Below are 27714 nucleotides of genomic sequence, written 5' to 3' on the forward strand. Positions count from 1 at the left end.
TATATTTCACCTTTTTAGCAATAGAGGAAGATATGAATGCATAAATGCGTGATCGCAAACTGGACAGATAAGCAAATTGCAAAATGCAGTTTTCCTTTAAAGGCTGTCTGACTTTTTGAAGGCCAGTTTAAAAAAAGATGTCCTCATCACAGAAGACGTTAAGCAAAAATGAATGACTCACAGTTGTTCATCAAATGTTGCATTATCTATGCAAATCAGGAATTATACTTTATAGCCACTGTACCTATGCAAGCATTTGAATACGGCTCATCACATGCCGTGTGTCAGCTTCAGGTGGCAGAAAGGTTACACGCTGTTAAACAGTACACATTTATTCCGCTGCATGGCTACTTACTGGCACCAGTGAATTTAGAAGAACTTTGGTCAGCTGCACGGTGACAAGAGTGTTAGGGACGTTGTTCATTCATAGTTTCCAATTAGATTTTCCTGTCTGGCCTTGAGATTGGGGCCAACGACCATTAAATCATAAACTTGGTGCTTTGCTTTTCCAAAGTGGCCGCATGACTCGCAGGATAAACTCCTGACACAGTGTTCAATACATCTTTAAAGACTGTAAAAAGCGCTTAGGTCACAGCAGCCGTATTATACTGCACAAGCTTCCACAATGTTCTCTTGTTAACACTGAAAATAAGCTTATGACATCATTTTTTTTAAACATTTCTTTAACCTCCGCTGCTTTTTTAGAGAGGGGATTACCGGTGTATGTGGTTAGTTTGTCAAAAGGTGTGTTCAATTCACAATACGTGTATGAAGAATGTGTGCATGGGAAAGGGTGTGGAGGATGGCTTGGTTTAATCATTAAAATGATAAATGTGAGCAGAGCTTTCTGAGGACTTATTGAAAGGCCTGTCTGTGCATGTCGACCAGTGAAAGATCACTTCTTTGTTTTCAAAATCGGGGAAGAACCTTGACTCACCTCGCATACTCTTAAACTTTATGGCAGCAGACAGAATGATAAAATAAGTGGGAGATGCATAACTTCCTGCTGAACCTCATGAGCATTTCAACAGAAAATCGATTATATCTCCAATGTCATGTTTATTTTGTCTGTACTGTACCGCAGCAAATTTTCAAGTTAATCACTTTTATGGCTTCTTGAAATGTAAAAGTACATTTTTTTATATTTTATGCACATGTTTTTATATTACACACAGCCCAAAGAGTCCCTCGCCAATATGACCCCATTATTTACATATTATTGTCATCTTAGGATATACAAGTCAGAATTTGCACAATACTTACACAATACCGTTACAGCACCGTGTGCACTGGGGTAGTTTCTGAAGACCAGACATAGGGCTGGGGATGGGGCTTCCCAACTTGGGGATTGGAGATCTGACGGGAGACTTTAAGTTTCTCATTCTCTCCGTTGGTGACACACCTATGAAAAACGATATGTCGTTAAGAGACATACTTGAAAAAAAGGCAAGTACATCATGCTCCAGGGATTCTAGACACTGAGATATCACAACACTTCCTCTGTATCCCTCTGGTAAACGTATTTTATATATGTCTCCATGTGTTTGTAGGTTCTCACTCATTCAGGTCATGGTAGTTTTGGGAGCTTGAAAAAGAAAGCAATTGAACTTCTTTAAGTTAAAGTTTAAGTCCAGTTGCCATCTTTTTTATCTCCTCAGACTGTATGTCTCCATATTTCTCTGGCTTTCTTTCAATTAAAGTTAAGTTAGCGCTACTCTGTTAAATGAAGGTGAAAAGTCACACAGGTTCCTGAAAGGGAATGCTACATGAGTTGTCTGTAGTTTCTGTTCACCACTCAACCATTTTTCACTTTGTGTGACTCTCAAGCGCCTTTGTGAGATACACTTGGAAGAAGTGTAACTGAGATGGTTTCTTTTTCTCAGCTGTTAGCACAACAAGCACACTGTTACTAATCAATGGTTGTGTTATTATATTATTAGCAACACATATGAAAGACACATAGTGTCTGTTGGATATGAAGATGTTTCTGCTGGTTTGTCCAAGTACATGCAAGTGAGGACTTCAAGCAAAACATCCAACTAATATTATTACACTTTAACACTGAAATGAACAACATTCACTGCATTAACCAAACAGCAAAGACCCAGCAACTGCCCTGAACTCCTGGTTCATGGTTGCAGGAACCAGGGGACAAGTCATGGTAAAGCTTTAATAAAAAAAAAAACAGTAACATTCTTGCTCTTCTTCAGCCTCGTTCTATTGAAACTGCAAAAACTGTAGTACCGATGTACACAGTAATCCTACAAGACATACTGATAGAAAAACTGGCAAATGTTCCTATGTTTTTTTTTTTTTCCCCTAATATGGGCTCTGCTTGTCTGTTCTCCTTACATCACATTCACAGAATTCCTTCTTTTCTTTCCATTTTGTGTGCCTCTTCTGTGTCTCTGGCACCTTCCCGTGATCCCTATTCAAGTGTCACATTCTGTAGTGCCTTTCCTGGGAGGAATGCATCAGTCAGCCTGGCTCGACACCAAGCAAGGAAAGTACCTCATGGAACCTCATCACATCACATCGATATGCTACAATCACACGACGCATGTGAAAGACGCAAAATGGTTTGTAAAGAGATTCATCATACTGCTTACAAACGGCTTAACAAATTTATCAAGCCATCTGTTACAGAAAAAACAAAACCTGCAAATCTTTTTAAAAATACTGTTAAAAATTGTTTAAAATTACTGTTATTTATTATGCAAGTAACAAACTGAATTTGTGTTTTTATACAAAAAAAGTTATTTAAGAACAACATTTTTAACTACTAAAACGACTTTTCCTGTTCAGGAGTGCAAGTAAATACTGTAAAACAGTGAATTTTAAGAATCATGGACAATCACAATAATTATATTTTAGCATTAAAAAAAATATTATTTTGATCAAAGAGCATTTGCACACTGGTGGATAAGTAAAGAAACATAATAAAATATTTTTTGTTAATCAACAATACAGTCATTTAGGGCAGCTCTGGCATAATTGGTATTGATATTAAAAAATACTGAGATTCAGAAACCTTCCATGGATGCATGCTTTGAATTGTCTTCTTTCAAGATAAAGCTTAATGCCAACTTATGTTATGATTTTTGAAAACAGATTTTAGGTTGTTTAAATGGTGGTACTGTGGTAGATGCGTGTTACTACCTTCCCATGGTTGTCATTTCTTATTAGAAGTGAATTCTAAGACAATCAGGTATTTAGTCATGCCTGACTGGAACGCATTAAAGGGGATATTTTATAGTGGGTATCTGGAGCCAGTACAATGCATCCAAGCGCAGCAGAGTAAATCAGTAGAGCACAGCCACTACATGACTTCCCTTTGCTGATGATGTGCCAGCAGAGGCCGTTCAGCCAAACAGGCCACCTATGACTACCAGTAACCACAGTGTAATTACCGTACATCTGGCACCTTCCTCAAAGTGATTTCTGTCCCTCAGTGTCAGTTAGCCTATGACTGCTCCATAGTGTGTTTAAGAGATGATATTATCAGACCATGTTATTTCTGGGATGAATGCCTCAGTTGCCCATTAAGGCACTCTAATGGAACCATGACTTTCTAACAAACGCGAAAGCTAATGCATTTTTTGTACCACAGTCATAAATAAGTGCAAAAGGGGGCTTTTCAGCTCTTGCTTTACCTAAAAAAAAAAAAAAAAAAAAAAAAAGCCATTCCACACAGGCCTGCTATATTTTGCTGCCAAACACACGAATGTATCGTTTGATCGACAGTGACAAGTTGGCCATTTGCAGCACATATCTCACCCCATGTAACATTCACACTATAATCTGTGACTAATGTCAAGCAGACGCACTGTAAAACAGACAGGCACACTTGTGCCCACCATCCATGTCAAACGCAGAGTGCGAAGCTTCACAGAATTTAAGGCAGTGGAAATCAGCGTCGTTTTCGACAGCTACTGAGAGGTACCGTTTCTACAACTCTTCAAGGACATCTTGATTTGTTCCTGAAACATGTGTTGTGTTGGTTTGGTTTCATCCAAGATGTTTAAAAGGAAGGATTCTATCAAAAATAATCTGTCAAAAATAATGGCAAGAAAAATATGACGAGAAAGATCAGATGAAATGTTTTAGAAAGATTTGCTGTTTTTAATATGGGGCCACACATGCAGATGAAAAAAAAAAGTATAATTAAATGTAAGCCAACTGACAGAAGCGTAACAAATTACAACGGGCTGTTAACACCAAATATCAATTACGTCTTTTTTCATGTCACATCACCGTGAAATCACTTCACACTGCTAGAATCACATGTTTAGACACCTAGAAACCCTCTTTTTTTTAGATGCATTTTGCTTCTCTTTCACCCCCACCCAAACCCCTCTTTTTTGACATTGCCTGGTTAATTGGGACCCCAAACAGTGTTAAGCTTATTTTCATCATTTTACCCTTTTCAGTTGTGGTCATTTTGGAGAGATCCTTTAAATATCCCACATATTAAGTAAAAGTATTAGTGGTGTAACCCAAGAGGCAATCAGAAATGTGATGAATGTTATACTTTGAAAGTAAAACAGTCCTGCTGATTGATGTGCTCTTTAGAGGTCTTTTCTGAGAAAGGACACAGCCTGAACCCGTCTTGGAAATTTCTTTAAACAAACAACATTTGAGTCTGGAGTATTTTTCAGGGGTCACTGGCACTGTGTTTATTTCTTTTTCCAACTGTTAAAGAAACAAAACACTCCCCGGTCTGTGTTCCTTCAAAATTTGCCTCAAACGATCAGCAGTAAAGGTGAAAATTATAAAATTCAATCTGCAACAGTGCAGATTGAATTTTGGTTTGTGGCACAGCTTAGCATTTGAGTGTTCTTATCTTTAATGCTTCATGTTGCTGTTTTCCTTGCTTTTACCTTTTCACATCTTTGTGTTTGTATGTGTCCTTGCTGCTAAAACAATGTCCTCTTGTGGAAAACAGGATATGTACTCAAGTGTAATGTTGTTGCAGTATTTCCTAAAACACCCCAACTTTCCTATTTAACAGTCACACCACCGCTCCATCCACATTGCAACCAAACCATGGAAGACTCTGTGGAATTCTGGGTAAACTGACACTTTTGTTTGCTTTAACTTTAAAAGCCCTTAAAAGTCAACACGACCTCTACACTGGCTTTAGCCTCCAAAAAGGAACCACCTCCAGCAATTTAAGACATTCATTCAAATGCAGTATTTTTTTTTTACTTGTTTCACAATAAAAAAAGAAATGGAAACAAGCAGCATCTGGAGAAGGATTTAATTCTCTAACACAGAATAGAAACAGACACAGGTAGCTTTTGAATCAACAAAGGCACAGATAGCTTGATGAAACTTAGAGTCTCTGTTTCATCGAGGATTTAGTCTGTCAATCAACCTGTCAGTCACTCAAGCTGAAAGGCAGATGAGAGCAGACAAAAGAGGTCCCTTTAATCTCTTTAATCCACCAGTCCTAAAATCTGCATTTTCATCCAACCTCTTTCATCTGTTGTTAGCATCTTATTGCTTTAACTGCTATAAGAAGTGACAAATTATGAAAACAGTCTGGTTTGGCTCCGATCCAGGTCTCCCCACAGAAGAAGTTTAAATTGTTCCCTGTGCTGTTAATTATCCTGTCAGCTCTCACATCAAAGGCTGATCCTGAGATGTAATAACCAGACAACGGAGTATTCTACAGGGAAAGAAAACCTTTAAATCATGCTACTCTAAATTATCTAAAACTCTTAAACATTATATAATGCCAGTTCAGAGACTTGATTTTTTTAAAAACTATTTTGTGTTTTATTTGTAGTAAATATTCAGTGCATACTGCTGTCCTGATAAGTTTTACTTCGGATTTGGTGCCCTTTTGTGCTAGCCCTGGCATTAAGGTGAGATAATCTTCTTTTAAAGATTAAAAACGTCCACATTTGGAAGTTGGAGGATTGGCAAATGAATAAGTCACGAGTTTGCACGCCAGCTAAAAGAGGTTTGTGTCTCATTCAGGAGTTTTGTGTTTTGCTCATTAGTTTACTTTTTCATTTTTATTTGATTACACTTCCTGTATAAATTCAGGCACCAAAAACTACTTAGGTGGAAATGATCCTGTTTTGGTTAGAACACGGCCCTCAACATCATTTACCCTGCACATTAAAGGCAGCAGTTGTGAGTTATATAATCTTGTCCAGTAAACATGGAGTTACATTTGATGAAAAAAAACAAAACAAAAAAAACCCCAAAAAACCCAAACAGAAGACAGTTTCATGGTACAAATGAATTGAAATCTATATCCATACTGATTTTTTTCAGTTTGTTGAATAAAAATATTAACATTACAATTAAATAATACTCCATACTTACCTCAAGCAATAACTCTCTACAACCCAGCACATCTGATTAGCAGAGAATTGTTTGTTCTTTTATTTTAATGTTTCATTGCCATTTTAATTTCTGTTTTGATTTGTAGATCCTGAAAAAATACAATTATATATTTATGTACGTATATATTTACTATAACACTACTACTACTACTACTACTACTAACACTACTACTACTACTAACACTACTACTACCACTACTACCACTACCACTACCACCACTACTACATTAACTATGATAACAAATAAATTTCCCAAATCTTGGATAACTGGCGTATATCAAAAGCTGATGTAATAGTAAGTATAGTCAGTATGTAGTATATGTATTGTCAGTTTGTATACCCTCTTTGGATGGGGGACGGATATTTGAGTAAGAATTAGCATTACAAAGATTATGTACTTACTCATTAGAGCCTTTTTATAGCAGTGGAGAAGTTTATATAGTGTTTTTTTGCTTTTTTTTTTTTTTCCCCCCAAATGTAATTAGGGTTAAAGGACTTTTTTTAAAAGATGTGTCAATGTTAATATCTGAGGTTTAGAAAATCCTTAGTCACTGGTGACAGATCATTTTCTCTGAGGCCCATGCTATTTGTGTTTGAACATACCAACGGGCTTGTGCTGCGTTAACAGTAAACATGGAACGTGAAGAGAAGGTTTTAGTTCCAGGGATTAGCTTTTCCCTGCTGCTGTCAGCATCATATGACTCCCTTCTTAAAAGCTGGAATTCCAGGCGGTCAGAAGGCAGACGGGAAAACCATATTTCTCACTTTATTGTCCTTTGTAAAGTTGTTTTTGCAGTAAATTGCCCTACAAAAACTCCCCCTGTCAATCTGCATGCAAGCTATTTAAAACACTTAATCTTTCTCCTGCTTCCTTTGTCTTGGGTTTGTTTTGGTTTTTTTACTTTCTATCTCGCTTTCCTCCCCATGTCTTCCTATCTGTCCCCTAACCTTGCTGTCTGTGTATTTCTATAAAAGGAAAACTATGCTACTTAGACAGAGGAGTTCATAACAGTCAGTGAACGAATGCCTGTGCAAGAAGTCCCTTTAACTGGAATCACAAGACTCATCTGCATTAGAGGAAATAGTTACTCAGAAATTTCCACCGTTTACATTTATACTTGTGCAGATGTGCAGATACTTTGTGCATTATACCTGTTTGGTATGTGGCACCGACAATTATTCTGACAGCTGATATTATCATTGTGGTAAAGTATAAATATAGTGTTGTTTGTTTGGTTTCTTTATGACAGCTTGTCATAAATAGAGAAAATATACACAAACTTATAACTTAAAACAAATTTAAAACTGGCAGTTTTAAAGCTTAATTTCTTCTCTAACATAAAATTATCTACTCTTTTTCAAGCTTTTAAAAGCAATATATATGTATAGTTTTTTTTGCTTTGAAGTGTTGAACAACAAGTCTAACTGAATTACTTGGGCTATTTTTGGAAATTTAGTGGGCAAAATGGTTAATCAGCAAGATAAAATGACTTTACTTTCACAATAAAGTTAATTGGTGCAATAATGTCAACAAGAATCTTTAGCAGCAATGGGTGATCTCTCCAAATAAAGTTTAAAAGGTTCAGTGAGTGAACTCTCACATGCTTTTTTCTGCCTAATTTTTGCACACATGATAAGCAGACACACAAATATGCAAACACATGAATCCATACCTCCATCCTCAGCCTCCAGGATTCCCTGGAGGTATTTGAAGGAGCCAGACTGTTTGGGTTCTGAGACAGGTTCCTCATAGTCCTGCAGCATCTTGTAGACGTCTGACTCCGTGTCAAATCCGTTACGGCTCACGGGAGACTGTATGGGAGGCTCTGGGCTGAAAGATTCAGTGAAACCGATATTCAGTATAACCCATTTTAAATTCAACCGTGACAAGACATGAAACATAAATTTATTTTAGTGATCCATCAAGACTGTAGACTATACATAAAAATAGGACATCGCCACCATGACGTCACCTACTGTTTTGTTGGCTTTTGTTTTGAAGCCCTCTGCATGGCGCATTAGCATGATTTCTCTTTGAAACCAAACATAATGAGTGAGGTAAGGAATCGGATGAAAAAAAAACAAGGATACTACACACTTATAATTTATTTATAAGTTATCCAATAATGAAATTATACCCTAATAATTTTTTTTTTTTCGGAATGCAACATCAGAAGAGAATGTACAATAAAAAAAACGAGCTGAAATAACAGATTGCTGTTTATTGAGGTGACAAATGAAGTGAGAAGTAGCATTTTTCTTGATTTTCCCCAGGCCACTACTGCTTTGGCTTAAATTTACAGATATGGAGATTCCATCTTCTAAATAAGAGGATAAAACAAAAAAACAAAAAAAAAAACAAAAACAATAAGTATTCCCTAAAGGACAAAGTTGTGAATCCTGGGAATACTATTTTTGTTTTTAAGCAGATGTCAAATATAGCCACTTCATATTTTTGTAATGTCAAAATGTGTTTTGGGACCAAGGGAGGAATAAAAGTTTCAGATGGCTGCAGCCATATGAGGTAAGGAGAAAGAGTAAGGAAGAACTACAGTATTTTTCTTTTCTAATTAAAACTGCATATATAGAGCGCATCGGTGCATCATTTTTTTGTATTTCTGTCTCAACGCATGAAGTCTTAATCAAAACAGCTTTGTATCATACTTCTATTCCTTATGTCATCTATCAAATTATTCCCAGTGCTTCCCTTCATTTGGAAAAGTTTAAACATTCTAACTTCTGGAAGATGACTAGGACTGCTGACAGATGTGTGCAAGTCCAGACACACTTAAATACAAGTCTGTCTCCAGATGCCCTTTCAGGAGTCTGACTGCGTGTCTGAGAGGAAAAGCCTGAGCTGTCATGAAAGTGAGAGTGATTGAGAGAAAGCGAGAGCAGACAGAATTGTGTAATATGTGTGTAAGAGAAACTGACTGACAGCAGGCAACAAAGATAGTGTTAAAACACTTGAGTGCAACTTTGTGTGCGTATGTGGGGGCTGTGTCTAGGAGTGCTCAAAAGCATCTTCACTGGGAGACTGAACATGCACATTTATTGCCCACTTGAGGGGATACAAGACAGCAAATGCCTTTTACAGTCCACAAGGCTATCTGTGCAGCTGTATCAAAAGACATCCAGAGTGTGTTTGTTTCTGTGTCTCTGTGTTAAGTGTCTGCACAGGGACCTGCAAGGAAACTGGTGAGGCTTTAATAATAGATAGGATGATTGTTTTTAGAAGCAGTGGAGGGAAAGGTAAAGCTATTTCCTTGTGTGATTTTCCCACAGATATAATCTGTGTAAAAAGGTCCATGAAAACTCATGAGGGGGATATTTTGAAATCTGATATAAACAGCTATTACATACACGTGGTTCATTGATTTCTTTTTTTTTTTTTTTTTTTTTTAAGGTAAACACAACAACAAATTGGATTTCTAGCTAGCGAAGTAACCAGAAACTTGGGATAAGTGCACAAGATAAGTAAAAGAAAATGTTGTTGCATTAAAATAATAGACTTTAAACTATATTTGAAGATTTTTTTATACTTATTTACTTATACTTATTGGATTTTAGAACATTCAGAATAAAAACTGGTGTTGCTTCTGCAGTTCTTTTAAAGAGGAGGGTAAATATTTGAAAATAACAAGCGCTACAGTAACTGTAGATTAACCTGTCAAAAGTGCAAGTAAGGTGTGGCTGGATGCTTATGATTTACAGTCCTGGAAAGCACACGGTATTGCTGTCTCACCTGTGTGTGGCACTGATGCTGAGACCTCCCATCTTGCTCGGCAGTGATCTGTCCCCATTGCTTCCATTGTGAGCATATAGTCCTGCAGGGTTGTTGTACTGAGAGTGCCCGGTTCCATTGCCATACCCATAGCTGTGTCCGTTGTTGGGTCTGGAGTGTCCGTTATTCAGGTTAGCGGGCTGAGGAACCTGAGGTGACTGGGGTTCAGCGGTATATGAAGGTTTACGGGTGTAACTGGCATATCCGCTAGTGATCGGACGAAAATTCTAAAACCAAGGAAAGAAAAGAGGAGACACGTTTACCAAACAGGAAGAGCAGATGCCAGCATCACAGGAAAACATCACAATTTTATGGTTGAAAATGTATGCAGTTACAGAGAAACTTTGATTCTTTGGTAAGTTTCCTACATTAAGGGAGAATTGCTAATGTAATAAGGAAGGAAAAAAGGATAATGAGCTATTATAGCTCATACAACATTATGTTCTGGTTCAGGAAATGAGAATAAAAAGAGAACATGAAAGAGAAAACAAACCCGGTGGTGTCCTGACTAGAAAACCACAAGTCGTCAGAGGGAAAATGAACAGTTGTTTGCGAATGAGGCTTTGCAGCAATGAGGTTTAAATGAAAAACTTTTTCCACTTCATTTGTGTTGTTCCCTGTTTAATACCAAGGCTTATTAAGAAGGAGCTCGCATTAGATTTAATGCAGATGTTTCTGTCAAAACAGATTAACTTGTGTATTTTAAGTACTGCTTTTTGGCTACTTCTGTGAGCTGAAGCCTTCATGGTTGATGACAGAGCTGAGATACTGCAGAAGATTAAATTATTATCTTTCTGACATGCTGCAGCAGACTTTCTAGACTCTTGCCATATAATTTCTGTGTTCAACGTGTTTGGAAGAATGTGCCGGACTAATGCAGGGCAGATGCAGAGACAATTACAATCTACAATTACACCACTGTATGCGCAGTAAGTGTGTTTATGGCTGGGTCAACGCCCTTATCATGAATTTGCACCAACACAACACTGACAACAGTGAGACACTGTGTTTATCAGCACGCTTCAGTGATAACACCCACTGCCAGCTTGGCTCATCCATATCAGACAGTGAACTTTACAGATAAGGTTTTATTTCAACATTTGCAATGATGTCACCACTTCTCATGGTGTTTTAGTGCTTTGAATATGAGAGCTAAATAGCAAGCTTGAATTACTAAAGACGAGGCCCACGCATACGCATGAATTTAGACTATACACATTTCAGCTAAGAATAAAATGACTTGTTTACAAGTTAAGCAATGCACCAGTAAGGGAGACAGTCAGATTGTTGTTGACTGTGAGACACTAGAAGGAGTTTGAGTGCGTGCAAGTGTATGTGTGGCTATGTCTGGCCTAGTTTAAAGGGCCTTAGCCACAGGTGGTGGAGGTTCACCGCCTCTGCAGACAGGACACCTGTCATTTCAACAGAAGGGTCCTGCTGGATGTCATCCTGTTCTCTGCCCTCACCTGGACCACCCACACACACACACACACACACCACACACACACACACGCACACACCACACACACACACAACACCACACACACACACACACGACAAACACACACACACACACACACACACACACACACACACACACACACACACACACACTTTAATCACTACTTCATAGCGCCTCTTCGACACCAACAACCCCACATCCTGGTCTTGGAAAAACACTTCGTCATTCCCTCCTGCAGTCATGACTGATGACTTTCAAGAAATTTAAAACATCTCATCTGACTCCCCCAACAACCATGGACAATAAAGACAAATATAACTCTCACAGTAACTCTCTGGGCAAAGTGCTAGCAGATAGCCATTCATGGTAAAGTTGAGACAAGCAGACAGGAGATTCAGCACTCTTAGAAACCAAGAGCCAAACCCTCTTTGGTCAGGATGTCAGAAACACCCAGTTCTCTGCGGCTCTCTCTTCAAGCAAACGAGACAAGCCGAAGCCTGATTCTTACCACTGAGTGGAATAGCCAAACCAGATTCCAGTCGTTATCTTTAGCCCTGTTTGTACAGATGGGGGACTTCATGGGAATTTAATCAAAGTTACCCTCATTCGCCTTAGCTCAAACTAAAAGGTTCCTTCAGATCGTTGGTTGTCTGTCTATCCACAGTGGTCTAAAAAACTGCGAAGAGGAGGCAAACTCCACATCATTTTTGAAGTGCTCAAACCCTAACCGTAGACCAGTCCAATCCAGTAGGTAGAGATGACTGTCAACAGACAGGCGACAGTGCAAGTAAGCATGGAGAAGAGTCCTACACTTGTGCTCTTTACCATACTTTATTACTTAAATAATGTGGCTGCTGGTAAACAGTCAACTGAAAGCAAAGGGATTTCAAAACACAAAAAAGGCTAAACTTATGGTGAGCAAACCATTTTTACGAGGTCATCTGAGGAATGACCATGATATAGATAAACCCTTGTTGACACTCAACCAATCAGAAATGTACAGTGCTGAAAGCCCCATCATCATCCAAAAGGAATGGGGATGCGGGGGTACAGTAACACACTTTCTCCAAAGGTTCTGTATTTCTGACAAAAATGAAGACTCCCTTGGAAAAAAAAAAATTACTATTTGCAGTACTTACACTCAGTTCTATTTACAGTATAGCAAGAGAGAGGTCAGCTAAAAATATAGTCATAACACTGGTTTCGATGACTGTAAATATTGTTTAATGGTTTACAGTATCACACGGCTGCTCGAATCCCTTCCTTCCTTCCACTTTGACAGGTTTTCTTTTTAATTTCCAATACGATGATTTACTGCCGGCTTTCTTTTTATTTCAACCCTTCGAGAACTTACTGTTCCTTAAGAACATATCAAGCGCTACAAAGGTGAAGTTCTTCAGAAGTCACTGTTGCTACATGTCTTTTTTAGCACTCATTATTCATTTCTCATATTTATTCAGGGGCTAAATCTGTAGATAAAAATCAGAACAATAACTTTCAACAAGCAAGCTCATTCATGTAGGTGATTCAGGAAATTAAAAAAAACAAACAAAACACGTAAAGGAAAATCCCTGAGAGTGTATTACGTTACATGCCCCTGCAGTAGAATGACAGTAAAGGCATTACAGTTATGACACTAATGTGTACAAGCGAGATGCGAGGGACAGGTAACCACAAGTTAATGTATAACGTTATCTTTTCTATCAGAATGATATATATATATATTTTTTTAACTGACTTCAGATATCAATCTTGTCACAGATAAGTAATCTGTGCAGCACAAAACAACCTCTGGCCTAAGGACAAGAAATACTCAACTGCTTTTTCACATCTGAGAACGTAACAGGTTTTGGGAAGTACGACTGCAAATTCTGATAAAGCCAACTGAGTCAAAGTCGACAGATCTAATGTCCGGAAAAAATGTGAATATGGAGTTAACAAATATCTTTTAATTATCAGAAATTATCAGCAGTCGAGTTGCATGGTGCGTGCTTTGTGCACTGCATTTTGACACAAAATAACAATACTGGAGATTAAAAGAATCACCTTCTTCAAATGGTATCAGCCCATTAAAGACCCATTGTCAGTCATCGCCACCCCTATAATCATCTTCAAATTAAGCACAGCACACCTAGTAATAGGCCAGAAGGTGTGTATAATCCATTCCAAACATTAATAAATAGGACAGATGAGATATATAATCTCTCATGCAGGTTGTGACTCTACCCTGGGGTCTCCTCCCAGTTGGGTGTGCCCAGAAAAACTCCAAAGGGAGGTGCCCAGGAGACATCTTAACAGATGCCCGAAACTCTTCACATCATGCAAATGTGTGGATGTAAAATGAGCTGGTTTTGTCCAGCTCAGTATCAAGCTAAGATGTATAATTTCCAAGAGAATACTATCTCAGTGAAAAGGGGGATCAGAAACTTAAAACCAGTCCCACATGGGTCATAACATTTCCGCGGTGAAAAGAAATGAGTAAAACCAATGCCAAAGTTCTTAAAAAGTCTTGTTTAGTTAGATTTCTTTCTTGTCAGAAGCAAGTACAGATTTACCCATTTTCACCCTAACACCCTGTATGATATGGTCTGCTTCCTTTGGTTTCAAAGGGAACTGAACCACATACTCCAGCCATTCCTTTTGTCTTTTTTTGTTCTCCTCATAACACTCTTTCCTCTCTGGTTGTGCACGTCTGTTACACAGATATTTCCTTTGGATGGATGGTAGATTTATAAGGCTGCACATCTGGGACTTGCCTTATAAAAATGCCAGTTTGGTAACATTCAGAACCTTTTAGTGCTTTCATGTTGCTCTAAAAGTATAGTGCCTTGATTTTCATTTTTATTACAAATATCAGATTTAAGCCAACTTCCCCATTACAGCGATTTATTCTTCTATTTCAAAGGTGTACTAGAGGTTTAATGGAGATTTTGCCTTAAAGTGATAGCTGCATTAATCTTCTGAATGCCTAATCACCCCAGTTCTGCTCATTCTCCATTCTTACTTTTCAAATATAGTCATAACACTTTAAAATTAATATGAGCAACTTTCTTCTTCATCTTTAGACCTCAACAACATACATTTACTGAATGAAATTTTTCTCTCTTGAGAGTAGCCACACTTTCTCCTAAGGCTTGACTACATTCCTCTTGCCTAAGAGGAAGAGAAATCACAGGAACACAGAATGCAGATAAGGAACAAATAGCAGTAACTATTTGTAAGAACCAATATCATCTATCGCTGTATGCTCATAAATTTAGTGTCCCATCTGATTTTACTGACCTGTTTTTCAGTGGTAACCAAGCATGGCTGATGCTTCAGGAAGGCTGGCCATGTAAGAGCATATGTGCCAAAAAAAGTAAAGAAAGCATAAAGATAGCAGAACACTGCTGGGTTCTGCTATTTGTTACTGCTATTAAAAGTTACTGTGATTAATAAGAAACTGAATGGGAGATGATAGAGGTTTTACCTCCTGTCCCAACTATATATTAGCTAGAAAGTGGTAGACACACGAGAGGGGGATGGGTCGAGGAAGAGAAAAAGGTTGTGGGCCTTAATTGAAATCATATGTCTTTAACTGAGGGCCGAGGCCAGTCACACATGCTCAAATTCCTGATAATACACACACACACAGGCATACTGCTTCCCTCCTGCAAGGTTTAATCCCCCTGGACATTTAAAATTAAGCTTTTCACATGGCGCTCTGCACCACTAGTCAGACACAAACCAGCCCTTTAATGGCTCCCTTGTCCTGGTTGTGGGTGCCTCACTGGGAGGGGAGGAAGGCAAGCCCGAGAGGAGGTATCAGGGAGCAGGAGGTGAGTGGGAGAGCATGGAGAAAGATTTTAAAAGATGGTGGAATGTAAGGCTCTAATCACAAAAATGTGATTTATTTATTTATTTATTTTTTTTACCAATTTTGTGCTATTAAATTAAACTATTGAGATAATGTCATGTCCACGTTAACTTCTGTGCAGTGCACACTGGGTTGAAATTAAATTTGTTATGAAGCAGCTATCTTTAGCATTTGGAGTTTAGTACTTTTCATGGATAACTAATTACAGATCAAAGTTCATCAAATGACCTCAATATAAAAGCTACGTACTTATTCTGATATCAGTTTGAGGCCTTGAAAAAGCAGCAGAAAATTAAAAAAATAAAAATAAACACACACAGGTACGTTGCTCTATTCCCTGACAAAGTTGATACAGTTTCAATTTTCTAAATATGAATGAGCCCAGACTCCTGCAGTCTCTCTGGACCATAAGCAAAGAGGGCTTAACGACTTCACTCCCTCAATATGATGGCAGCCAAGCAAGGCAGGAAAGGCTCCATTAAGAAAACCTGGAGGCTGATTTGACATTTCTGGGGATGACTGGTTGATTAGTGAACACAAACAACCAAATAGGTGGGGTCACAGGCCTGACATCTAAAATGCCTGTGGAGCTGCTAAAATGACTTTCTCTTAATGCTTTACTGGTCTGCTGATCTGAGTTTTCCCGACAGGGGATCAAGTAAAACCTGACCCATTCAACATGCTTTGGTAACTCATGAGAATAGCTGAAATCAAGTAATAACTCCATGTTGTTAAAACACAATCAGAATGTTTATGCGGTAAATGCCAATCTACTTTGTGTTAACAAAATATATCAATCTAGTAGCTCACCATCTGTTTTACCGGAGTACAAATGTGAAGAGTTTAACATTTAAACTATATTTGGGTTTTTAAAAAGGCAAATTGTTCTTAATGCTTTTTAATTGGAGAACAGTAGCCTTGTGCCATTCATTAGAAAAAAAAATATTCATATACTTTTGTTTTAAGAGTAAAATCAGATCCAAACCAAGAAGGAATTAGTCATGCAAGGTCTCTATCTGTCAGCCACTGTTAATGTTAACTTGGAGACTTCAATTTCAGCAGCCAGCTCCTGGGCTGAGACTGGAAGCTCGAGTGACGTGTGATCCAGACCTCTCAGCTTCCGCATTGTGGAGCCTCATTCTTTCCACAGGGCCACAGCACTCAGCCACAATAGCCATCGCTATAATAATAGGCCAGTTGCCATGAATGGCATTTACATACTGCCCTGCCAAATAATACTGTTAGACGAACATTGAGTGCGAGCCATTCCCACCTACTTGAAGCTGCCACTGTGTAATTTAAGGCATGGAATTTTGAAAACCCAAAATGTCAGTAACCCATGGTATTGCATTACTCCTCCACTAAACCATTCCAACAGTAAAACTGACAATCAAGTGCTAAAATTCAGACGTACGGTTAGATAACCATTTACAAGAGGCATTTTTTCTTTTGGAAAAGGTGATTGAATTTTTGTATGTAAATCTGTTATTATATTGCTTTTACATCAAATTTGGCTTCATTAATTATCTTACTTGCCATCAAATCAAATTGTCTTCAGTTCAGTTTGATTAAAAGTAAAGCTGGGCTTGAGCCAGACAATAAATACCTGCACTACTGAAGATACATTGGATATTGGATGGACTGTTTACTCTGAATTCAGGTGTTTTTAGTCCAATTGCCACAGGTGGACAAAATAAAGTCTCCAGCTACGCAGTCTGCCTGTACAAACACATGTGAAATATGGGTCGTTCTTAAGAGGTCGCTGATTTTAAGCGGATGCCATCATTGCAACCAGTTTGTGAAATTTCTTCTCTCCTAGATATTTCACGATCAGCTGTAAATGGTACCATTGAAAAGTGGAAGCATTTAGCAACCACAGCAACTCAGCCACGAAATGGCAGCCCACATAAAGTTACAGAGCGTGGTCGCCAAGTGCTGAGACAGATGGTGCATAAAAGTCGCCAACTCTCCGCTAACTCATTAACTGCAGGGTTCAAAATCTCCTCTGGCATTAACATCAGCACCAACACCATGCTTCAGGAGCTTCATGGTACAGGTTTCCATGGTCGAGCACCTCCTCTGGCTGCAATGTGTGGCAATATTTATTTTAGATTTATAGTGGGGGTTTTTTTGTCTTTATTTAATAGTTCAGGAGTGAAGACTAGACAGGAGGCTGGACTCAAACCTAAGTGCTCAATTTTACCCACAGGGCATATGGGTGCCTGCTCAAACAGTGAGCTAAATTGGTGCCCTGTACCTGAGTACTTTTGTACTCAATATTGTACATGAAGAAGAAATAATCAAAGTGGTTCTGGGCTATCAAGATCTGGGGCAGGAAATAATGTTAATTAGAGATTTATGGGTTTCTGACAAGAAAAATAGATGCTATAAGACATCTTGGCTAAAGTGCTGTTAGGCTTTTGATAGTGAGGGTATAGGGTATAAAATATCTGGCACTTGGTTAGCTTTTAGAATTGAAGAAGCCTCTTGGATGAGAAGTGAAATATTGTAAAGCACTTAAGACTACCTTGACATGGAGGACTGAGATTCTTCTGGCACCTTGAAGATGAATTAAAAAGGTATTTTTTATTACTTTTTCCATGTATGGAGCTTGATTTGTATCCAGATTATTATATTAATCCTTTTGTTTTGCATGAAATTTGGAAGTTGTGCCAAATATCTGATTATAGTTCACTAACCTTCCCAGAACTGTACAGTAAAAGCTTAGGTAAAAACTGGTTGTCATAGTTACTCGTGTTATTTCTTCTGTTATGACAGTTACCTCATCACTGCTTTATCTTTCTCTCCACTCTTTATCACAATCATTTCTATTTCAGGAAGTTATGTATGGTATCCGGTAGTTTGTAGACACTCTTGCAAAGACATGAGCACTCCCTGGAAACACTCCCCTGTCCCACTGAAACTAGTAAAAGAAACCCTCCGAAATTCCCAAAACAGCCCCATCATACAACAGTATTAAGTCATATGCTTGCTTAGCGCATATCCAAAAATACATCATTTGCACACCGACTTTTATGACAATCTCCCGTGTTCCCAAGGTGAAAGGAAACACTTCATTCCTTCCATGTGTCACTTCCTGCTCAGCAGAAAATTCCCACTGGTGGGACTGGAATTTCCAACAAAGCCAGTTGGTCAAGGAGTTCATGAATAAAAAGGAAAATGTTCAATTTCAAAAGGCCTGAAGGATGCCATCACTGGATTTGGTGAACTTAACTGGGTTAAAGTTAGAATGTTTCAAAAGAAGCACTATTAGTTAACTGAGGTATGTGGCGATTTTTCTTTCTTTTTTTTTTTTATTACAATATGTGAGCCTAAGTGTTCTTCTTTGGTTTCATTTCTCACCCCAAAACATACTGCTTCAGCATACAATATGCTGCAAGTTAAGTGTCATGCTGTAAGGTAGGTTTTGAATGATGGATTCACTGCTTCAAGCCTTAAGCAACACAATCTGAAACAGTGACTTTCAGCTTGCTGTCCACACTAGCTCAAGCATCACGTCACAGAAGCTGGATCTGTCAGGACAGAAAGCGTGGTATATACACAGTTTCTAAAGTATCTCGTGAACAATCAGCAATGTCACGTGGGCAAACTGAATCAGAATACAGAAAGAAGGAAACAAAGAAAGAGTTCTTTATGTGACTCTAGGGAGTGGATGTTTCCTCTTGTAAAGCACAGAAGGTTCCACCTGAGCGTGACAATAACGTGGCCCTCACTTGGAGGTTTCCAGCTGTCCGCGTTTACTTCATAAAATGAGATGCCAGAGAACATTTTTAGACTTCAGTAAGGAAGAAAAGAAGGACTGGAAAAGATGTAAAGAGAGATGGAGAGAAGAGATAAACAGAGAGAAAAAGCATGAGGAAGACAGATTTGCCGCTCTCATATTACCCTCACGCAAAGCCCTCCTGTCATGCATGTCTGTGTTTGTAGAAATTCCTGTAGCTGTTGGTTCCTCTCACTCCAACTTCGTATTTTCTTATTTTAATCATAGCAAGACCTGAGCTAATAGCCACACTGTTAAAAGGTTGCCATAGAGTTCTACCTGTGGTGCTGAAAACATGAAATTTGATCTGTCTATGAATTTAAATGTACAACAAGCCACAATCTCAGGTTAGTTTTTCGGATATACAAAATAACAGAATGTAGACACAAGGACAATATGGACCTAATGCTTTTCTAAGACATCTTAAAGCCTCAGGTGGTAGAGCAGGTCATCCACTGATCGGAAGGTTGGTGGTTCGATTCCTGGCTTCCCCTAGTCTACATGCCAAATATCCTTGGGCAAGATACTAACCCCAAATTGCTCTCCGATGCATCCATCGGAGTATGAATGTGTGTGAATGTTAGCTATGAAGCACTTAGAAAGATGTGCTGTGTGAATGGGTGAATGCACAAGTTGTGTAAAGCGCTTTGAGTGCTCAGATGAGTAGAAAAGCGCTATATAAGAACCAGTCCATTTACCATTTACCATATTAGGCTGTGCTTTCAAACATCAGCCAACTTTTTCTGAAGCCAGTATGACTTGCTCTGATTCAGCTGGATGACTTCTTTCCTTTGCAGTATCAAGTATTGCAGCATCATTTTTCCATGTGGGAGTTTTCTTTTTGAACTTTTGTATCCTGCATGGGAGTGCTTTGATTCAGTATGGAGTTTTTATTTGGTTAGTTTAAGGCATTAAAACTACTTGCTTGAGTTGAATATAATGGTTTGGATTAAAAGCTATGACACTTTGAGTAGGAGGGTGCGCTCCAACGTGATGTCAGGGAGGTTCTGACTAACACCATACATATAAAACCTTCTGAGTTGCCTTATCTCAGATCTTTCAAGATGGATGGAATTAAAGTGGAAAATTGTTCTTTGGTGACAAATTAAAATCAACAATTAAAATGTTAGAAAAATTTGCGTATCAGTGCAGTTCTAAAGCCTCATTCATGATGGTATGGAGGTGCATGATCACATTTGTGAAAGCACATATGGCATAGGGCAACATGCCCTGCCATTCAGGCAACATCTTCAAGGAAAGACTGCTTATTTGAGCAAGAGAATGCCAAACCAAATTCTGGGTGTATTCCAACAATGTGGCTCATTAGTAAAACAGTCTGGGCGTTTCATTGGCCCGCCTGCAGTCCAGAACGGTCACTCACCGAAAACATTTAACACATTAGGAAATGTAACTGAGAAATTATTTAATTCGGTTTTAGGTTAGATTTACCAAGCAAACCAGCCTTTTGGAAAGTCTATTTCCAATAAACTATCAAAATCCTAGATAAAGAAATTAGAATAGAACCAAAACCCAAGCTGATAAATTGCATCCGTAACTACTGGCTCTTACCCAAAAAAACAACACTTTTTTGTAATAAACGAGACACTCCATCATGAGGGGGCAGATAGATTTCACTTCGGCTCTTTGTATGCCTGTCCCACCCTTTTAAGCACGGATATGCTGCCACAACGAGGGCTGAGACAGATCAATCGCAACTAACTACAACAACACAATACTTGACGAATGGACATCTCTCACATATCCGAAGCACAATATTCCCATTGTCTGTCTGCCTCAGTCACACAATATCCATACTCACAGCTTATGTGCGCACACACTCACACACCTCCTGTTTCCTCCATGCTCAGAAACCTGCTAGCCTGCCAGCAATGGAAAACTTGGAAAAGATCATCTGCTAGAGTTCATCATGCCTTGAATGTCCTTTTGGCAGCTCATACATTTGGAGAACAATCAAGATACTATTTCAAAACTATTCCAGTGAACAGTGGGATGCATTATCTCATTTATAATCATGTGAATGATAGCACACATGCAATTTCAAGATTGATTGTTGTGCCTGTTTCCATGGATTCTGTCACTGAGGAGAATTGCGTCTCACACCCAGGAAACTGTACTTCAAAGTCATGATGCAGTTATAGCCATCGCTCTGGTTGGCAGCATGACAAATTCAACGAGAAACCTGACCGCATCCCACCTCATGTGAATTCAAATTTTAAGAAATGCATGTGACTTGTGCTTGGGGAAATCCACTGTAAACAGTGGTTACCTGTGAGTCGGGCTCCATGTAAGGGCTTGTCTTGCCATCTTCACTAACTGTTGGTGACCACACTCTGTCTCCCGATCCTGATCTGAAAGACAATACCCATGAGAGAGAGAAAAAAAAGAGAGTCTCAGATAAATCCAATGCCATCTGACACCCAAGCTGAAGCAATGATTTCTGCTGAGAGTATGGATTTTTCTTTGCTGACATCTTTTTATTTTTTCCCCCAAGGAACCTATAAAGTATTTGTGAATGTCTGAAAATGAACCCAGAAAAATGAAAGTAGTCTGTATGCTCTAATCGTTTTAGAACTGATGTAAAATGGGAAAGATGTCAGCTTTAGGATCACGCAAAATCCCATAACTGTTACTGAATATTAGCAGTGCAAGATGCCTCTGTGCCAAAACACTCACAGTACTCAAGGTAAAGTCTGGGCATGAACATGCATGTATATGTGGATTTTTATGTATAGTTGGCAGCTTTCACATTTTTAATGGGATGAAGCTACTTTCCTCCCACTGATACCAAGATAATGTCATCATCATTATATCATAAATCCACTGTTTGAACTATCACTGGAAGAGCACATTGTATCTTGGGCTGTGGATTTGTCATAAGTAGCGATAGCTGAATTACTGGAATCTGAGGCTTACCCCTCTCATGTTTAGATTGTCAGTAATTGACTCCAGTTGCATATTCTTACATAAAAGTAAAAGGACTTACAGTCTGACAGCAATGATAAAACACATTACTTATAGCACTGCTGAATGAGCCTCTATGAAAGCACACGGTAAGCAGGGGCACAGAGCAATTTTTCTTTTTTTGAAAGACCCAAAATAAAATACCCTGGTGAAAATAAGGGCGTGTAACTTATCTTTCCAGCTGATAAACTGGTGCTATTCATTTCCAACGGCATTAGTAATGGTTCACTAGGAATGCTATTTAACTTTCAAGTTTCACATTCAACTAGAGGAAGTTTTCCGGTCACATAAAAGAATCAAGGGGAATTCTTTGGTTCATCTGGCTTTTGTTGCTATAGCGTTGGCCGTCAAGTGGGAAAACATCCCACCTCCAAAGCAGTAACACCCAGACATGACACTGAAGGACAGCAGTGTGTGTGTGTGTGTGCGCTTTTCTTCACTTTCCTATTCATCTGCAAAGACATAAAAACCATTAACAGAAGTAGTGCGAGTGCATGAATGCATTGTTGACCCCCACATGGGGGAGGGTTGACGTCTAAAGAGGTGAGGTCATTGGGCTGGCAGCTGGCACATCAATGTATGAGCTGAGCCAGTGCTTCAGATATGAACCATGGAGGTGTTGCTATCAAGGACGCTCTTATAAGGCGCCGAGTGTCTGCAGATGGACAAGCGCTACTGCGTAGGATGAACCCTGCACCCCCCTCCTCCGCCAATTCCTCCACGTTTCAGAAATTGAAAGCCTTCATGTATCCAGAATGTTTGGTTGCGATGGCTACCATACAAACACCCTATTGAAAGGAGTTCAGTCTGAAGTGGCCCATTTAAATTGGTATTTGGTGAAAACCAAAGACAAGGAATTTACCGAACATCCATCTTAACAGTTTTGAATGCAGAGGCGTAAGTGGAAAATATGAGAGGCAGACAGTGGTCATTATACTAGGAGGTCACTCTGAAGAGGGATGTCAAAATCATGTAACCATCTAGTTAAAAAATATGCACTGCACTTGAAACAAAACTGTGCCACAGCTGTCGTTTTGTCTTCTGGAAACAATTTTGGCAATGTCAAATGCAACATAATGTATGTTATGTAATATAAAAAAATAGCCACACAATCTGTTGCAAGCAAGTGTGATGTGATGAGGACACCCAGATTACCCAGGGGCCATGAGGATCCTACATCCAAAAAAAAACTTCTGCTAAACATTCATTAATTAGTCGATTGTCTCTCTAACTCTAACTTTCCACTTGATTGTGCGCATGCGTCTGTCTGATCCAGGCCTGGATAGTAAAATGTGTCTGGAAATATTCTTTGAAATAAACTCATCGTCACAACAGCACCATGATGTCAAAGCATAGGGGTGAATACTCCTACCTCTAATATATAAACTTCAATACAAAGGCAAAGAATTTTTAGATCCCATGGATTTATTTTCATAGGATTAGAATTTAAAAAGAAAACATGAAACCCATGAAATCCCCCTAAAAATGAAGATTTAGATGTTAGATAAAAATTCATGATAAAAAGAGATAAAAGTGAAAGAGAAAAAAAATGAAAGAAAGGCGGAAATGGAAACACACAGAAACCAGAAAAAAAAAAAGTCATCATAATGATTTTCCTATTCTTTCCTATGATCATATTTTCCCTTGCCTGACCTCCCCCTGCCAGGTTTAATTTCCTGATTGGAGAGATCTGGATCTTGGAACAGCAGATGAGTTTACTTTGGCTGCACATGACCACAATGTTCAAAAAGGAGCATGGGGCAGACGGCTGCAAACCCTCAAATTAAGACGAGGCTGATAACTGATCATTTCAGGGTTCACTTAGAGTCTTACTCCATTATCAAAGCCATCTGAAAAAGGACAATTTTAAGTTGTTTTGGTCATCACTGGACCTGCCCGTATGTCCTTTTTCTGTGCAAGGACTTAAGTGGGGGTTGTTTCTGTAGCATTTAAGACGAGGCAATAACTGTCTAAAGTGCAGCTTTAGAGGTCTCATTGGCAGATCTCAAAGGGACACTTCAAAAAAAAAAAAAAATCTCCATCTGTGCGCCGACAAGATCAATGGAAGAGAGGGAAAGGGAGGAACAATCGTCCCTTCGACCTCTTGTGCAACACAGTCTCCCAAACTCCACTGATGTTACAGTTGTAACCACAAAAAAGGAGACCTTTGGAGAGTGTGAGAGGAATGATGAGATGAAAAAACAGGAGAAAACAGCCCTGCTAGTGGAGGGGTGTAGACAAGTTGGTTCCTTTGGAGGTTTCTTTTTGTTTTTGTCCCTGCTGGAGTCCTGTGCTCCTTTGGTCCCATGCAGCCTTGTGCATAATTCTTCATCTGTGAATCACGGGTCATTAAGTCAAAGTGAGAAGCAAGAGGCAAATTCTACACCAAAGGGACCTCACTCTCTGTCTTTTCTCTGCCTGATTTCTCTGTTTGAATTCAAATCCTCTTTCTTGTTTTGGTTTTACTCTTCAGATCATGATCAGAATTACATATATATATATATACACACACACATCTAATTGCATCTGTAGGGCTGAGATATGCACTCATACTACATGCGTTACCCATCTTATTCCCCTAATCATAGCCTTATATGACACCATTGCATGTCTAACCACATCCAAAAGCATCAAAGCATGAGTGGAAGTCATTGATGGTGCATGTCTAGTGTGCCTGTAAGCTTTTAAAAACCCAGTAAGTGAATCCTGGACCCATTTAATCAACCATCACTCGCTACAACTCTTTTTCTGACAAGTGTATGCAAACCAAAGTATTGACAAGATTAAAAAAAAAAAAACCTTTGTAACTTGGCCCTGGAATTTTCTGCAGCTATGTCAATAAAAAGAAGATCAACATAATGTATTTATGATTCTCTGTATAAAGTATTTTCTCAGTAACCAGGATATTTTTCTTTCAGCTGGTGCTGCAACTTTTCTGTCACAAGTGAAACTGAATTGACCACAATTGTTGGAAGTGGAAGCCAAACCCCAGAGATGAACGAGCTGAAACTATATACACATTTGGAAATGCTGCTTTTATGTTATTTGGAAGAACTGACTTTTAAAGGTCTAAACCATCAGTGGTGCAACTTTTCTTCGCACCCGGACCCATTTCTAACACTGACAGTTCAAAATAAGTGCAACAGGCCATATATATATTTCAGATGTTTTACAATAGCAAAACAAGAATTACACATGCAGCCCAGGAATCATGACTCATTTTTCAGCACATTTAACTTGCCATCCCAGCACGACTCTTTCCGAATAGCCTGACCAATAGTGGAAAACACAAATCCCAACCACCATCATCTGTCTCCCAGGCATCTGAAGAGAAAGTGTTCTCTCCAATAAGCTCTGGCAAAAAGAGGGAAACTGCAGGGAGAAGGCGGCTCCGTGGAAGCGACAGAAGGAAAAACCAAAGTGAAGAAATAAAAAGAAAAGTGGTTTAGTTGAATGGGATTTAGGTTTGGAGAGGGAGATAACAGCATGGTAACAAGAGGTCATGGACAAGGATGGTAAGACGTGGAGAGGTTAGAAGAAGAATGAGCATGATTTTCTCATGCTCATTTTTCCAGGAGAAGCTTTCTTCCACAGCTGGTTCATGTATTCACAGATTCTATTTATGTCTGGTCAAAGCAGACATGACAAACTCCAAAATGGGCCTCATGAGTCAGCCAGGTCCTCTGACGTTACATGAACTTGGACACTGCGTGTCTGTGGAGGCGATATAAGTCATTTTTCCTCTACCCTGAGATGACACGACTCCATATGAACACAAGGAACTGAGAAAAACTTGCAAGGGTGTTTTGCCTCACAGCAGAGCGTTGACAGGCCTGCTGGAAAATGGAAAGCTGTGTGTAAGTGTTGACCTCGAATTACCTTCCTTGCTTCCTCGTCCACGTATTACCTTTTTTTAAATTCCTAATTTTCCCTCTGTTCTTTTTTCTTCTCACCACTTTGTCCACTTCATTCAATCTCAATAATCTTTCCTCCTGTTTAACTGATAGTTCTTCCAATATGATGCCAGAAATACACACAAGAGCACACATTCATTTTAGGCTACATTCCAATGCAGTGTAATTCTTTTCTTCAGTGGGTAGATGGCTCAAAACATCTCAGTAAAATATTGCAGTGATGTAATAAATGTGGACACATCCAGAATATGGGAGGTGAATGAAAGTTTTGATAAGTATGAAAATTATGTAAAACATTCGCTTGCTACAGCCTTCATGGCAATCATCTTGATGCAGCTCGACAACAGTGAGAGATTTGTCTGAGCCGGTGCTTTCCACCACCATCCAGGCAAAGTAAGGTCTGGGTGTAAATCTGCCACTTTAAAACATTAATCTTGTATGCTCGAAAGTTACACTTAACCAGTAGCCATTTTAAGGAGTCTCTTACAAGAATTCTTTAAGAATGAGAAACTAAGCAACTAGTACCATGAACCAAGTGCATATTTATGACATGAGCAGGTTTGACCAAACTGTAGTACTTGACACCCTTGGAATATACAGACAAGCAGCCATAAGTGAAACTCTTTTGAAATTAATTTTTACGCATATGTTAAAATCTACATAAAATTTTGTTTTTTAAGAACACATCCTTTCTAAGAGAACAGAGCTGCAGCACCCACTTGCTGTATGAAGAGAAAATAATGTAGACTATGACAGTAAAACCACAGTGAAGCACGGTTAAACCTGTTAACATGCAAGAGTTGATGGTTTAGCCCAAAGAAACTGATAAATATATCAGTGCTGAAAGGCTAAAACACAACTAAGCTATAAAATTTGCATGGCTTGCTTTTATTTGTCAAGCTTTTCAACTGAAACCCCCCTTCAAGTTGGATTTCCAACTTGGAAAGTCGGAGTAACCTCAGCAATCCCGTCTTAACAATCGAAAGTGGCAGCTGTGAACGTAAATCATCACAAAACTGTCAAACTTTTCATCAGTATTGCCAGTATTGCATATTTGTGACTCGCTAAACAAGCTATATGCAATGCACTGACCAGGTTCTACCCTTGAACATGCTACATTTGTGTGCAAAAAAAACATTGTGCTGTATTGCTAGTGATATATGAATGGTTCTACCTTGCCAAGAAGGAAAACTCACCCTGCTTTTTTCTGCTTTTCTGAGTCTTATTACTCTAACAAGCTCAACTCAGAAGTAATGCCACTCCCAACTCATTTGACTTCCGAGGTAAATGCAAAAGCATTAGTTGACATTAAGAATTACATGATAATGACACTAAATGAAATCAGGAGATGTCCAAGGTTACCTGTAGCACATTTAGTTATACTTAAGGGAAACTTAGATAGATAGCTAGATTGATATATATAGATATATCTATATATATCAAATTACTATCTGCATTAAAAGTAGATATTAATCAAGATAAAAGCACAAATTCAAACATTTAATTTACCACAAACTCTAAAGAAATTCTGCACAACCAGAGCTTCTAATCTCTTTTCTATAATCACCCTTTAAAT

The 27714-nt window shown here is 38.7% G+C and overlaps 1 protein-coding gene across 1 annotated transcript in view; it reads right to left on the reverse strand.

Moving 5' to 3' along the window:
* The window catches only part of pdlim4 (PDZ and LIM domain 4), a 45059-nt gene that overhangs the window by 2282 nt on the left and 15063 nt on the right, over window positions 1–27714 (reverse strand). The window contains exons 3-6 of the mRNA XM_005949228.1: window positions 21530–21611; window positions 10105–10370; window positions 8033–8190; window positions 1264–1402 (exon numbers count right to left, since the gene is read on the reverse strand). Of these exons, the coding sequence (XP_005949290.1) occupies window positions 1264–1402; window positions 8033–8190; window positions 10105–10370; window positions 21530–21611 (645 nt within the window). The remainder of the gene's footprint in view (window positions 1–1263; window positions 1403–8032; window positions 8191–10104; window positions 10371–21529; window positions 21612–27714) is intronic.

This window comes from Haplochromis burtoni, unplaced genomic scaffold (genome assembly GCF_018398535.1).
Source record: "Haplochromis burtoni strain Fernald_Lab_line unplaced genomic scaffold, NCSU_Asbu1 Contig_247, whole genome shotgun sequence".
Classification (NCBI taxonomy): domain Eukaryota; kingdom Metazoa; phylum Chordata; class Actinopteri; order Cichliformes; family Cichlidae; genus Haplochromis; species Haplochromis burtoni.